The sequence below is a fragment of the Hemicordylus capensis genome, chromosome 3 (assembly GCF_027244095.1).
Source record: "Hemicordylus capensis ecotype Gifberg chromosome 3, rHemCap1.1.pri, whole genome shotgun sequence".
In the NCBI taxonomy this organism is placed as follows: domain Eukaryota; kingdom Metazoa; phylum Chordata; class Lepidosauria; order Squamata; family Cordylidae; genus Hemicordylus; species Hemicordylus capensis.
This window is the reverse complement of record NC_069659.1, coordinates 225,367,532-225,382,961: the sequence shown is the minus strand read 5'-3', so window position 1 is coordinate 225,382,961 and position 15,430 is coordinate 225,367,532. Positions and strand designations below refer to the sequence as shown.

The 15,430-nt window shown below is 42.8% G+C and overlaps 1 protein-coding gene across 1 annotated transcript in view; it reads left to right on the top strand.

Moving 5' to 3' along the window:
- ANK3 (ankyrin 3) overlaps positions 1-15,430 on the top strand; it is a 661,543-nt gene that overhangs the window by 61,017 nt on the left and 585,096 nt on the right. The window contains exon 2 of the mRNA XM_053306987.1: positions 3,845-3,883. Within this exon, the coding sequence (XP_053162962.1) occupies positions 3,845-3,883 (39 nt within the window). The remainder of the gene's footprint in view (positions 1-3,844; positions 3,884-15,430) is intronic.

Genomic DNA, 15,430 nt, shown 5'->3' with positions numbered 1-15,430 from the left:
TACTCCTTCCTTTTTTATATTATTGACCTCCAGTCCTGATTCCTCAACAAGGTGGTTTTTGCATAAAGTCAATTTGCATAAAGATTTAGAAGAGACAGACAGGCACACAAGCAATCATAGCTTTATTTATTATTTCAGCAGCCTTGTTACTTCAAACCTAATCCTAGCAACAGATTTCTATTCATATTTTATGAAATCTACCCAGGTGCTTCTTAATATTTACTATTTAAATAACACTTTATAGTGTCCAAAGCATTTCACATACATTATCCTGTATCTAAAGGATAATACACATACAACAATCCTGCAAGGTAGGTCAGAATTAAAATCCCCACTGCAGGACTGAAATTAGCCCCTCCCCAGTGAGCACATGGCAGATACATTATCTGATTCAGAGCTCACACTCTTAGCCACTACCTATGCCAAATTACAAATAAAATATGTTTGGGCGGGGGATTTCTCCCTGCACTGAGAGAGAATGAAGACAAACAAGCAATCAAGGTTACATCAAGGCACCATGGAATCATCTCTACCACAAACAGGATGTGATTACACATTCATAATACTTTATGCAACACAGTACCTCATACTCATCACTTTATGGAGTTTACTTCAGGACATGGTCACTAACTTAGGTGGCTTTTAGATGAGTATACCTTTTAAAATTAAGGCTCCAGGGACCATGGAGGTGGTCGCAGATACATCTGAGGGGGCAGCGGGGGCTCCTCTAATCCCCAGCCTCCAGCTTCCCAAATGACAGCTTGGGCATGCAACATTAAAGAAATTTAAAGCGAAGCCCTAATCAGCGGGGTGGGGGGAGCAAAAGCAAAACAGGAATCTAGAACAGGCCACACACACACTATTCCCCAAAGGCGTTTTTGGGAGGATAAGGTCAAAAATATGAATCCAAAGTTTAAAAAAAAACAAAAACAAATTTAACCTTTAAGACAATGAAATAAACTCCTAATCAGCAGAGGGCTGGAAACAGGAATTCACAACAGCTCCTCAGAAGCCATTTTTAGGGGAGTTCATGGTTTCCCCCTTAATGTTAGAAAGTGTGTTAGACTTTTGAAACCTCCCTACCAACACATTGTACCAAACACAGAGTAGGAGAAGGGGGGAAAGTGTTGGTATAAAACGCAGTTTTCCTAGTCCTGGAAGATTTCTGAAAGGTTTGAGGGAAGGCTACTCCATTCTGTGTTTCACTGTCTTCTCTGCTTCTTATACGGCACGTATGGGCGCGCGCACACACATGCACACTCCTCTCTTCTGCCTCCCTCCGTCTTCTCTTTCTCACTTGCCATTTTGTGTTTTGTTTTTCCTTTCCTAAAGCAAGGTCGATCTCTCCAAAGGAATCCTGCAACAAAGTTCAAACTTAGCTGGGCAGAAACAAGGGTGGAGAACAAATAGGAGGGGCAGGCAAACGATCCAGTAGCGTGGCTGCTGGAGCGCAAGTCAGACCGGGAAACAGAAGAAAGTGATGCAGTGATTGGATGGAATTCTCGCCTCTATCCCTTCTCTTCTCCTTTCTCAGGCAAAGAGAGCGAGCCCGCCTAAGCTGATCGTTTGTTGTTACCAGGCGGAACAGGCATGGCGGGAGGGGAGAGGGAGCAGAGTCTCCTAAACCAAGAGAAGCAAAACCAAAGATCGAAGAAAGGCAGCAGCAGTGGCAAGTTTGCCCTCCCGGTGATGTTGAGGTCGCTGAGGTGGGGGGCAGGAGGACAGGAAGGGAGAAAAGAGAACTTGATCCCGCTGATCGGGGGCAGAGCATGAGACCAACAGAAGGCTGCAGCGACAGTGGGCATTTATCTCTGTCTTCCTGCTCACTGCCTCCAGCGTGACCCGCTTGCATCTTTCCCCAGCTACAATCCTGAGCAAGACATTTCACAGGCTCTTGGACTCCTTTTTCCTGAGAGTCGGATATCCACACTCCCTCACTCATGGCCAAGACTGCTAGCTGTCATCTCCTTCATAACATTCCAAGGGGGGTTTCCCTCAGCTGCCTGCAGGGGTCCCATTACTGCAGCTCCTCTCTGTGACATGAACTATCCTTTAACCCCTTACCTTCTGCACATACTTACATGGCATTATAAAACATTACACAACTCCACAGCAATAAGATTTAAAATACATAGATACAATGGTAAATACTGAAAATCATAGCAATGATATTAACAAAATCATATTGGCCATAATGAGTTTTGAATTGTTATATTTCTGTAGGCGCTGTGCAATTTTTCAAATGTAAAATTTGGTGCATTTTTCTTAGTACTTTGGATTACAATCCTGCCCCCCCCCACCACCACCACTAAAAGGAAATATTTCCAGGGAGCTGAATATAATTAATCTTCAATCCTGTACATCAGTGTTCTTCATTGTACGGCCAGGGGAGGGGCAGCGGCAGCCCCTAGGTGCAGCTCCCTGACTAATGGTTTATTGTGCCTGTGTGAAGCATTCGCCAAAGCTGGATACTCTGCACAGTCCCTCTGGCATCCTGCGGAGAGATGACCATTCTCACTGTGCAGTGCTGGCTATGTGTTCTCCTTTAAGGCAAATGGAACCTTCTTGAACCCTTGCGCCATCTTGGAAGGCATGCACAGAATACAAGCAAGTGTAGCCCTTTCCAGAGCTCTTAAGAGAGGGCTCTGCCTCTTTTAAAGGGTCCTGTACTGTGTGAAGCTCAGCACAGTGAGAAATGGCGCTTACACTGAAGGCTTTTTGCTAAAGTGCCCCCGCCCTGCTTCAAAAGTAGTGGGGATCCCTGCTATAGATATTTGTTTGGAAGTAAGTCTAAATTCAGTGAGGCCACCTTCTGAGCAGACATGTTTAGGCTTGCATTAGCAGTGGCTGACATCCAGATGAACAAAGCACCAGTGCTACGTGAGATGCACCTGTGCTGCTGAGAGTTCCCAACTAATACTGCACCAGTGCTTCTGTGGTTACATCCTTCCCTTCCAGTGAAAGTGCTCTGTGCCACCTGAAAATATGCCCCTGGGAATTCTGCAGCCCTTCAGGGATGTGTTTTTGAGTGGCAGAGTGCTTCCAGTAGTTGGGGAGGTTGTTGAAACTAGCCACTTTACCAACTAGTGGTGGTGCTGTGTTAGTTGAGAACTTTCAGCAGCACCATCCAATTTTATGTAGCGTTTAGTCTGGATGTTGGCAACTGTCTTTATAACTGCATATAAGTGAAAGTTAACACCACACTGAAAGAGCATACCACAATTTGAGTTGGTTTGCTCTTCTCCTTCCCATCCCTGCTTCATCTTCATTCTCTCATCCTCCACAAAGGTCTATCATTGCCTTCTCTTGTGTCTGCATTCAGTGTTACATGCAAGCATTGCAGGAACTTGCTGCTTGATCTGGGAGCGCACATACGGCACAGTCAGAAGGCTGCCATCACATCTTGGGGTGGGGTGCATGCCTGCTGAGAAATGCAGATGTCATGCAGTGCTCATGAAAGGAGACTGTTAAGAGTAACAGTGTGACTGTGAGACACCCAGCTTGTCAGGCAGTTCAGATGACTGGGGCATTGAAGAATTGATGGTGGGGGGCATGTGCCCAGGGGACCTAATGTTGCTAATGCCCATGGTAGCCATGATGTTTCCTCTTGCAGCTGCTTGGGAGATAAGGCCTATTTATTCTCCTTCAGACTCTTCTCCAAGGTTTCTGTGTTTTATATGTGTATTCACTTGTGGCATTTCTAAACATTTGCTTTTCTGCTGTTGCTATGCTTCATTGTTAACCTACATGAAGGTAGTATTTTTCTTCCACAGCAAGACATTTCTTGATTTAAGATTGTTCTAATTGGTCTTCCCCCACTAAAGCTGTATTTCTTTGTTTTTAGGCTTCTCACAGGTTCTACCCTCCTGGAAATTCCAGAAAGGTAATGATGCTGGCGACTACCTTTTCAAGTGTCAGTACCAACTATTTACTTGTCAATATTAAAGGTCAGCAACAGCTGGATAACAGTAAAAGAGTACACTGTGTACAGAGTAAAAGTCACAAATAAAATAAAAACTTTGTAATAAAACTCCTTAAAACAATAGATTTCAGACTACTTAATGATGATCTCCCTTTGATGACTATATAATGTGCCCCTTTACTGCAGGATAACTTTTTCCTAGCATTGGGCCTGATACAGTCAAAGTTAAGTACTTTAGCCTTGGGACTCAAATGCACTTCATTACAACTGGATTGAGCCCATTGTATTGTATTTATATGGAATGGCTGCTTTTAAAAAGAGAACTGTTTCCTGTGGATTTAGGCATGGATTTAAAATTTTCATATTTTGAAAATGTTCAAAAACTGATGTCTTGTGGCTTATCTGAGCTGTTAAGGTATGGTGACTGAGCTGCAAACAAGGATTTCTCTGGCAATATGGGAATAATTCCTCAGAGTTGTTGTTAGGATTACATCAAGACAATATAAGTGTAATGCTTCACACACTCAAAAATTGCAATATAAATGCTATCTGAAATAATAAAAAATGCCAAGCTTTCATAAATATTGCATTAAAAAGAGCTAATCCCTGAGAAGAGGAATTCAGATGAATACAACGAATATGAGGCTCTGCAGTGTTTGTCTAAGGATCTTTATGCAGTCTAGAAAAACATTGCAGAAATGTTTCCAACGTTAATTTGTCATTCTATTTACTAAACCCATGTAATCTCCAGAGGTTTAGTTCTGATGTATTCATATGGTAGGAAATATCTATAGCTCCAATGGACTCTATTTTAACATCGAATACAAAAATGAACTTCAGAACAGTCTTCTTCTGTTGTCTTGATAATATCTTAATCACCAAGTATCTTTAAAATAAATAAATAAATAAATATCTTTTGAAAGCCTGGCAGGACATGGTTTCTTATGCTGCATTCATTGGTAAGCAGATTAGATTTCTGTAGAGGTACATTATTGTTTTTCAGAGAGCTAATTTTTGCTCTTTAAAAAAATGGTATTGCCTGGCATGGTTCATAGTTCTTAGTATGTGGATAATTAAAATAGCAATGAAATATGTGCATTGCTTGAGGTGGAATATGAATCATTTTTAAGGTTGCAGGATTGCCTTTTCCCTTTCAGATGTCTGTCCGAATCTCTTTCTCTCAGCTGCAGGCAGATAACTATAATTATTTAAGATGGGGGTAGCCAACAGGCAGCTCATGGGCCAGATCGGCCCCTGGAGGCTCTTCAGACTTTAATCAAGATATAGCAAAATGTTTGCTCACAGTTTCACTTGGCAGCACTTTTCTTTCTTGTGCAATTTATAAAAAAGGAGATGTATTTAAAATGCAAATATACACATTTTATATAATGGTATACTTGAGTACATAGAAGTATACTTGAGTACATTTTATTCACGGGCAGGGGCGTATCTAGGGGTAGGGCAGGCAGGGCACGTGCCCCGGGCGCCACTTGAAGGAGGGCGCCATTTTGTAAAATTAAAAAAAAAAAAAAGGCTGCCAAAACCAAAATGGCCACCGTGCATGCTCAAATAGCCTCTGTGAGGCTCTAGGTCATGCCAGGCTTTGCAGAGGCCATTTGAGCATGCGCGGTGGCCATTTTGTTTTCAGTGGCCTTTAAAAAAAAAAAGATTATTTTTAAAAACAGCCACTGCACATGCTCAAATGGTTCCTGCAAGGCCCTAGAGGCCAGCGGGGTGAGGGGGAATCTTTGCAAAAAAACCCAGCCTTTAGAAAGCCCCCCAAAGGGGCTGTGGGTAAAAATAATAATAATAATAATATAATATAAGACACTTTACATATATTCAGATTGGCACTATGTACAGAGAATCAGGGCTTGTGAGCTGACGCTTAAGAGCTAGGATTGTATTCATTTGCTCTTACTTTGCTTCTTGTGATAAGTGAGTTAAATGTGATGTCTTGCTAATATGGCTATTAATGGTGAGTTTGTCTTTGAATCAGTGTGAAACCCTTAATATTAAGGCCCACTGGGAGTTTCTTGCTCTCTTTCTCTCATTTTAACTGTCTTTCTGAAAGACTAGAATATATTCCAAGCAGTGACACAGTTTACTCTGCATATCCTTTAATTATTTACAGAGTATCTGGGAAAAGTCAAATTCTCCATTGATTTTTTAAACTTATGTAATAGTGATGCTACAATGCATAGTAGAGAATTAGACAGGCACTTCTGTTTAGTTTTCCAAGTACACATAGTATTTGAGTATTTCATGAGCCCCCACATATTGAAATTTGTAGTTTTCCAGCATTTTTTGACCTGGCTAAGTCCACTGCTAAATAGTTTTTGAAATATTAAAAGATTAACGAGCTTGACTTGTATTTTTCAGCTGATATTATGGTAAAGTTATCTGAAAAATGGGTGTCAGATGCTTGGACAGGGGGCGCAATTTCAGTGTTTGCCCTAGGCGCTATTTTCCCTAGATATGCCTCTGTTCACGGGTAAGTTCTTATTGCTAGCTGCAGCTAACTTTATTATGGAGTCTGTCCTGGGTAAGCTTGTGGTAACTGTGGAGGGAACGAGGGCAGAGGGAATTAGACACATTTTCAGGTGCAACGATTCATTATTTGTAACTTGAAGTGTTGTCTTAAGTGGAGGCCTGTAGGGACACTGGAAACTATTTTGTCCTCTGTCTCATCATTGCTTCTCCTCTCATGATCTCAGTTTTGATTTCCCTGTGTTGTTTTGTCTGTATGAAACAATTTGTTTAATGAAATGACTAGTGAATTCTAAGCATTGTTGTTCTATGGCTTCAGCCAGCTACATAGCAAAATGATTAATCGTGTTCTGGAAATGTCAAGCCGACTGGGCTGTTCTCCAATTGTCCATTATGTGATCACTTTCTTGTAGCTGTACAGTACCCTGTTAGTTGCAGAGATGTGGAATGGGTGGGGCTAATAAATGGATCCTCAGCTCAAACTGTGAGAGTTTACTGAAACAGTCAGCTGAGGTCAGAGAGAGTTCTCAATTCTAGATGAGCTCAGTGCCAGCAGCAAAGTCCAGAAGCTTTACTCAGTAGCAATAGCAGGTTTTTAAAAGAGCTGTTACAAATAAAAATAACACTGATTGGAATCTTTGAAGTGTCTGCGGCTCTAACTTCAACTGAGAAGCTTTCAAACTGGTGGCTTTGATCAAACCTCTTTGGAAATCCAAACCGCTTTTTCAGGAGGATTGCCTTCTCCCACATCAGTTGCTAAGGTCATTGCCAAAGGCCCTTCTCCCCGTAACCTCTGAAATGTGATGGGTGCTGACCAGAGAGAGGGCCCCACATTGGAGATCACCCTTCTCAGAGAGGTTCACTTGCTACCATACCTGGTCTGATGTTTTTGCCAGATGAAGACCTTATTATCAAGATTTTCCAGCATGCTATAATGTGATTATCTTCATTTGTGTGCCTGTTTTTTGTAACTCTGTACACATTTTGATGTTCTGGTTTTTATATTGGATTTTAAAAACACACACCTTGATATTGTTTTATGACTTATGAGCTGCCACTCACTTTGTAAACTGTTTTAAGTAAGTGGAATAAAATACATGCACAAACAGGAAACTTGCTATATGAAAACCTATTTCTGAAGAATACACGGTATACAATCTGAACTTATGGTAACGGTACATCTGCCTGCTAGATTTTCATAGAAGCCTGTCTCAAGTTGCTTTGTAAGTGGCTATTTGAGATCTAGAGTAGCATAGGTGTGCATACTGGGACTCCCCAACTCATAAACACTCAACTTATAAGCCAAGCAAATCATGGCATATGAACACTAACCCACACATATGAATGGGGATAGGTGGGTAACAGTATGGCACAGCCTTCTTTCTTAAAGGGATCGCCTCTTGTGTTCCAGTCATAAACTCCTCTTTCTCATCAGCTTCTGCTGCCTCATTTCAAAGACAATGCACTGGGCTAAGCTGCTGCTCAGTATAGTACATCCCTTCCCTCATAGCCAGCACCTTGCTCTCCAAGAACAACCCTTGGGTTGTGCACACTCGTACAAGCTGCTAGTCAGTCATCCCCCACCTCATTGCTGCCCAGACCCTGGAAGTTACATGGAGCCCCAAGCCCTCTCCAGAGCAGCGGGCTGTGTTTTGGCTGCCAGTGCCTCTTCCACTTTTCATGCCCTTCTTCTTTTCTTGCAGCCATGTGTACTCCAGAGCGTTGAAATTGCTCTGCGAGTGCTTCAGCAGCAGCACCACCCGGAAGCCCAACTCTGCTTGAAAGCTGCCTCTCTCCAGAGGCCTTGCTGCGTTTTGGTTGCTGGCGCCTCCTCTGCTTTGCGCACCCTTTTTCTATTCTTGCAGCCACGTGCATGCAGGTGCTTCAGTAGCAGCACATGGAAAGGAAGTTCTCCAGGCATGGGAAACAGAGGAGGCAGCGACTGGAAAGCAGCCCAATGTGCTGGCGGGAAGCGGTGTTCAGAAAGAGTTTGGCTTGGGGCTCCTCACACCTTCCAGGTTTGGGCAGCAACGTGGCAGGATGTGGCTGAATAGTAGCTTGGGAGAGTTGAAGAGCAGTAGCACAATCACTCGGCCCAGGCTGCTGGCCACTGAGGAAGGGACATGACTGAGCAGCAGCTCAGACCATTCCCTTTGGAGTGAGTCAGGGGCAGCAACATCACACAGTTCGCGCTGCCAGCCTCCAAGGAAAGGACATCTCAGACTCACGAGGCAGCTCCTTTTAGACAAGAACAACCAGGACCTTCATTGTGAGGCGGCAGGGATCACCCTGTGAGGGGCCAGATACAGAGGAGGCTGAAATAAGAATGTGGAGCCTTATGAGTCCCTTGCAGCAGCCTAGGAGAAGCTGAGTAAGTGGTGCTGGGGATCCGGGTGAAAAAACTGTTACCCACCCACCCCCATTCGTTTGTGTGGGTTTGTGTTCATATGGAAATTTCCCTTGAGAAAAAGAAGCTGACTGTCCAGACTTCACTAGAAATATTTTTAAAAGAAAAGTGCTACAAAAGAACAAGTGCAAACAACCTCTGAGGCCTTTTAAAATGCCCAGGTCCCCTTCAGAATCTCCAGAACAGTTTCTATCTACCTGCTGTACTCCCCCCACCCCAATTAACCTGCCTTTCCTCCAACACCAGCACTCTTAAGTTTAAAAAAGAAAAAGGTATTCAATTGTATAATTTTCCTGTTAAAACCTAATGTCTGATAATCATTGAAGGGAAACAGGAGTGCCCCTTTAGTTAAGGAGAGTTGTGCAGGGGGTGGGGAGGTTCTGCCATTATAAGCCTCAATATTCTATCTCTCTATATAAAATAGAATGTCTGTTTTTCTGTCCATTCCCTATATATTCCCATGCCCCTTGAGCTTTCGGCACCAAACTTTGCACAGTGATTTACTAGGACCCTGTGACTACAGTAGGGTACTTGGGAACCCCTACAACCATTTCGCACAGACAGACAGATACACAATGGGTATAGCCATAAAACCTAGGAATGCAATAACAAAGAGAAACCCACACCATAAGCCTGAGCATCACTGGGTACTCAAAGCTAGTTGCCTATAAAAATTACAGCTGCTGAGCTACTGTAGTAACTTGAAACTTGGTATGCAGTATCTACTTGATGAGATCTACAAATGTGCCTAATTTCACAAAGTTCTGATTTTAAAAATGCCATAATACAGCAAGTGAAAGTGCTGAAAACTGACACTTTGCCCCCCCCCCATCTCTAGAAGAGGGTATAATTTCTTTCAAATTTTGTTGAAAATGACTGATGTACTCTGTTAGGCTTGTTTAGGAGAAGTGCCTTTAAGCAGCAGTTCAAAAGTTATTAAGCTGTTCCTGCCCCATTAAAGTATGAGAAGGAAGTGCTGGCAAAGTTATGTAGAGTGTGACTGTTGGTTTTTTTCATAATGAAGCAGGAATACTGACATGTTTTGCCAGTCTCTGACATCAGCAAGGGGAGCCAGCTAGTGGATTCCATTGTAGGTATGCCTACTCCATTAGTGATGGAATGAGGGGGAGATTTATCGGGAAAGCCAGGTGGGTAGCTAGAGCAATGTGGGGAAGAAGCAGTGTGAGGATTACTTCTGAGTGCAGCATTCTCCCCTCTTATCTGTTAGAGAGTGACTCCCTCACACTTCTCTCACTTGATAGTCCTGATGCCTGTCCCTCATTGTCAGAGTGCTGACAGGAGAATGGCACTTGACTTCTATGATACATTTAGCCTATTCACTGCTTATTCACAAACACACAGCACACAAATGTATGCACGTGACCCAAACACATGCACACAACACAAACATGCATGCAACATAAATGCAAACACACACAAACACAACACACAGATGCAGTGCCCATGACAAAAATACACACACAACACAAATACAAATGCATGCAACATAACTGTAGAAACACACACACACAGACGTAATGCACAGGGGTGCATACATAGAGAGGCACTGCGCAGAGAGATACAACAGAAGCTCAGAGATGCAATGCACAGATGCATCTGCGCAAACACACAAATGCATTCAACCTAAATGCAGAAACATACACAAATGCCACACAGAAATGCAGAAACACAGGTGCAATACACAACACACAGATGCGACATGTATGCTATGCATGCACACCATGCAAACACACAAGCACATGCATGTGACACACACATGCAACATAAATGCAGGAACAAACACACAGATGCAGTGCACACAAAGAGACAGTGCACAAACGCAACACATAAACATATGCAACAACCTCCATATAGCCACACAGATGCTATGTCACACACAAATGGAGAAACACAAATGGAGAAACACACACACAACACAAACGCATATACATGCTTGACACAAAAACATGCACACTCATAAGCACTTGTGCACAACACAAACTAATTCATAAAAACACTCAGAGGTATAGAAACATACACACAAGAAAAGAAGCATATCCACCTCCTGCACACAACACACACACATACCCACACAAGCACATGGATATGAAATGCAATCACGCACACACACGGAAATATATGCACACACATGCACAACACAAATGCACACAGAAAGAAACAAAAGTGCTTCTGCCAACAAGCACATGAACACAAATAGAGACACACACACAAAAATTTCCTTTGCACAAACCATAGAAATTCAGTGGTCAAAAAACCTGCTCAAGTGGTGGGAGGGAGAGAGCAGAGGAGGACAGGGTGATTGGCAAGGGTAAGACAGCAGGCTGGTGGAGGTCCCAATCCTCCACCGGAGGCAACTTTTTCACCCTGCTTGATTAGCAAACACCCCAGGAAGCTCCTTTTCAGTGATATGAAAGGAACTTCCAGGGGCTCCTTTCACATGACTGAAAAGGTGTTTTGTCTCCTTCAAGCTTATTTCTGCCTACTTTCACGTAATTTAAAACATTTTCACACCCAACAGATTGGCCAGGAACAACTGCCAGCATGGTCTGTAAAACAACGCTAGCTTTTGTCACTAGACTGAGACTTGGGTTTGAATCCCACACAACTCAGGCGTGTGCTTGGAGTGTGCCGTGGACAAGTTGTAGTCAGTCTCCCAATTCTGACTAATAAAATGAAACACATCTCATCTAAAGGGCGTGCTCCAAAAGTCTGAAATAGTGTGACATTTATTTCCTCTACCCTGGCTTTGTGGTTTACGCTTCTACTATATAGCTCTACAAGAGGCATCTTGACTTCTACTAGGATTCAGCACTGGTATATGTAGGGTACCAATGGACAGCTCCATATTCCCCCACTCCACCCCATTACTGTCAAGTGCACAATGTACTCCCTGTACTTGCCAGTTCCAACTGAGATCTACTTCGGTGAGTGTTATGTTTTTGTAGAGTAAAGCCTCACCAATATCCTGTGCTGAGGAAGACAAAGCTTCACTCTCCCCCTGGTCCTAATGCTTTTCTGTCTTGTGTCTCTGCAGAATCTCCAGCTTTATACAGCATCTCTCCACCCAGAACAGCAGAACATTCTGGGTCAGAATGGGGTTGTTCTGTCAGCTTGGCCAGTTGTTCTGACAGAACGTCCCGGTGCAAAATGCATTCCGTGCACACCCCTACTTGCTACCTTCTTCTGGCATGTTATCCTTGCATGGGCGGGACTTTGGTTGCTTGATACCTAAATGTTACTCTCAGATGAAGGGATCAATGATGGAGGTCATCACAGAGCCTCATTACTGTAACAGTTTTATACAGTGATTGCAAGAATTTATTAAAGCAAGGCGGGCACACCACTTTGGCTGAATAGTTGTGAAGTAGCTAGGCAAGAAAGCACTTTTCCTCTTCTAAAAAGAGTAGGAAAATAAGTGGACAATCCTATGTCTCTCTTTCACAGAAAGAATGCAAAATCTCTGATCATTATCTTCTTTATATATTTCTCTAAGGTATACCTGTCGCTAATCCCATGTGTGGCAGCTCTTGCGAGAGTTTGCAAGCAGCTGCCCGGATAGCGATGGGGATGGGGGAGAAAATGGCGGGGCGGCAGGAGGGAGGGAGAGAGGGAAGGAAGAAGATAAAAGTGGCGGTGGTGGCAGGTGGGCGAAAAAGATGGCAGGTGGGTGAGCAAGAGGACTGCTGGGCTGGGGGTGGGCAGGGGAAGAAGTGGCAAGCAGGCGGGCGGGCAAAAAAGCGGCAGTGGGGGGTGGTTGGAGAAAGCATCGGCAGGTGAACTAGAGGTGCAGAAACTCTTTGACCAGCCGAGTTAGTCTTTTCATAATCCCTCAATTCCCAAAACAGTAAGAACTTTCAGGGGAAGACTTTTACAATTTAAGTTCCCTAGAGAGGAAAGCATCCTTGTCATATTTGGTGGGTTTTTCTCTCTTTTGGTAATATCTGTTTATAAATAAGCAAATGGAGTTTCAGCATGAATAGGGTAGGCAAGATGGTGCTAGTCTTTTAAGGCAGGATCAGTTTCCCTCAAAGGAAACTGTATTCCTTCGACATGTTTGGTAAAATATCTTTGGCTATAATTCATTACTCCCCTTATTGTGATTCACAAATGGTTTGTCACTCATAAGCAGCATCCAGTGGTGGCCCAAGTAAACCTGATACAGGGAGCCAAATGCCACCTGCTCTCACCCATCCTCATCATTTTTAGCCTACTTTCCAGTAGGTGTATAGAGACAACCCAGCATTCTGTGTGTCCGTGTGTGTGTGTCCCCCACAATCAACTTCACAGCGCCTGGACCAATATGAAACAAATCAGGTACAGTTGTAGAGACACATAGGGACACCTCAACGGCGTAGTTTGTGATGATGGCAGATGCATAAGAATTTCAAGTGCAAGTGGGCTAACTTATGAACCACCTAGCCGATTTGTATCAAATTTGCTACAGCTGTAGGGTCACATGGGGTAACCTCAATGGCATAGTTTGTGATGATGTCATCTACTCCAATACAAGATGTTGGACATGTGAATGTTTGAGGTGCAAGTGGGCTAACTTGTGGACTGCCTAACCAATTTGAACCAAATTAGGTACATTTGTAGTGAGTGACACACAGGGACACCTCAATGGCATAGTTTGTGATGATGTCATCCACATTGATTCAAGATGGTGGACCCATAAACATTTGTGGCACAAGTGGGCTAACTTGTGAACTTCCTAACTGATTTGAACCATATTTGCTTCAGCTGTGTAGGGACACATAGGGATGTCAAAATGGCATAGTTTGTGATTATGTCATCCACCCTGATTCAAGATGTGGATACGTAAACTTTTGAGCTGCAAGTGGGCTAACTCGTGAACCATTTAACCGACACGTAGGAACACCTCAACTACATAGTTTGTGCTGATGTCATCCACCCAATTCAAGATGGTGGACGCATAAATTTTGAGGCATAATTGGTCTAACTTGTGAATCGCCTAACTGATTTGAACCAAATTTGCTTCAGCTGTAGCAACACATAGGGATGTCAAAATGGCATAGTTTGTGATCCTGTCATTCACCCTGATTCAAAATGGTGGACGCTTAAACTTTTGAGGTGCAACTGCACTAACTTGTGGACTGTCAAAACAATTTGAACCAAATGAGGTACAGTTGTAGTGAGTGACACACAGGGACACTTCAATGGTGTAGTTTGTAATGACATCATCCGCCCTGATCCAAGATGGCAGATTCATGAACGTTTGAGGTGCGAGATCTAACTTGTGGACCTCGATTTGAACCAGATTTAGTCCAGTTGTAGAGAACGTGAAAAGAAAGTAGGCAAATTAGTTCTTACTAGAACAACTTGTTCTTTGTGGTGTTAGCCACTATTGCTGCTTTACTTGGTGGGCACAAGCATGCAAATATCTACCTCTGTCTTTTCCATTTCTCTCCCATTGTGGTGGTGACAGCTGCCCTTTGACTCAGTGTGTGTAACCTCCTCTACCGCCTTCTTTGCATGCTGCTGGACTGTTCTGAAAGGGGGAAAGAGTGGAAGAGAAAACATGGGAGGAAGTAGACTGCTCAAGATGCTCTATATCATCCTTTCATGATTTCACCTTCTGGACCTTTTGTTTGGGGATTATGGGAGTTGTAGTGAACAACATCTGGGAATCCCACTGGTGAGGGCTGATGTGGGGCATCTGGCCACACTGTTGGTGCCCCAATAATTGGCTGCCTGAGGCAGGATGTACAAATACTAAATGAGAAGCTCACTTCTTATCAAGGGTTTCAAAGTGGCTTACATCTCTTGTGAGATAATTTAGAGAAACAATCCACTTCTGCTTGGGTGGAAGAAGAAAACATTTTAATGCATTTTTGTAATTAATCTTGACCATCTACATAAGCACATCACACTCTTTCACAATTATTCTTGTTTTTAAAAATGCTTCAGTTTAGCAGAAAGCTTTTAATGAAATGTTATTCTTTAATCCTTATACAAAAGCGTACCTGTGTGGTTTTAAAGTAATATATATTTTAAATGCTTGTAATATTGTGAGCAGAAAACCAATGTCAGGGCAAGGGAGGCTACTTCAAAATACAGTTAAGTATTGCAAGCTGTGTACTTGCATGTATCGAGCCTGTTATTTTCGGGCTTCAACTCCATCACTAGCTATTAGTTTTACAAAATGGTTCTCATACACTTGATATGGCATATCATTCAGTTTCTGTTTTCCTGCACTTTTAAGGAGCTACAGTTATCTCAACATTCCCTGGTATTAATACCGTATTTTACGGACTATAAGACGCTACGGACTATAAGACGCACCTTAATTTTAATCCAGTTTTTCAGAGTTTTAACATATTAAACTGTTAAAACATATAAGACGCTCCTGAATTTTGGCGGATATTTTTCGAGGAAAAAAGTGAGTCTTATAGTCCATAAAATACGGTATTTGTATAGCCACTCTAAACAAAAAATGCATGTGAGCACAGAGAACTAAACTCAAAATTAATCTTAAATGCTTATTTTTTTTAAAAGTCATCAACTTTGCAAAAGAATCTCAACCTTGCAAAAGAATGTAAGCTTGGTCAAAAGATTAATAACCAGCCTGA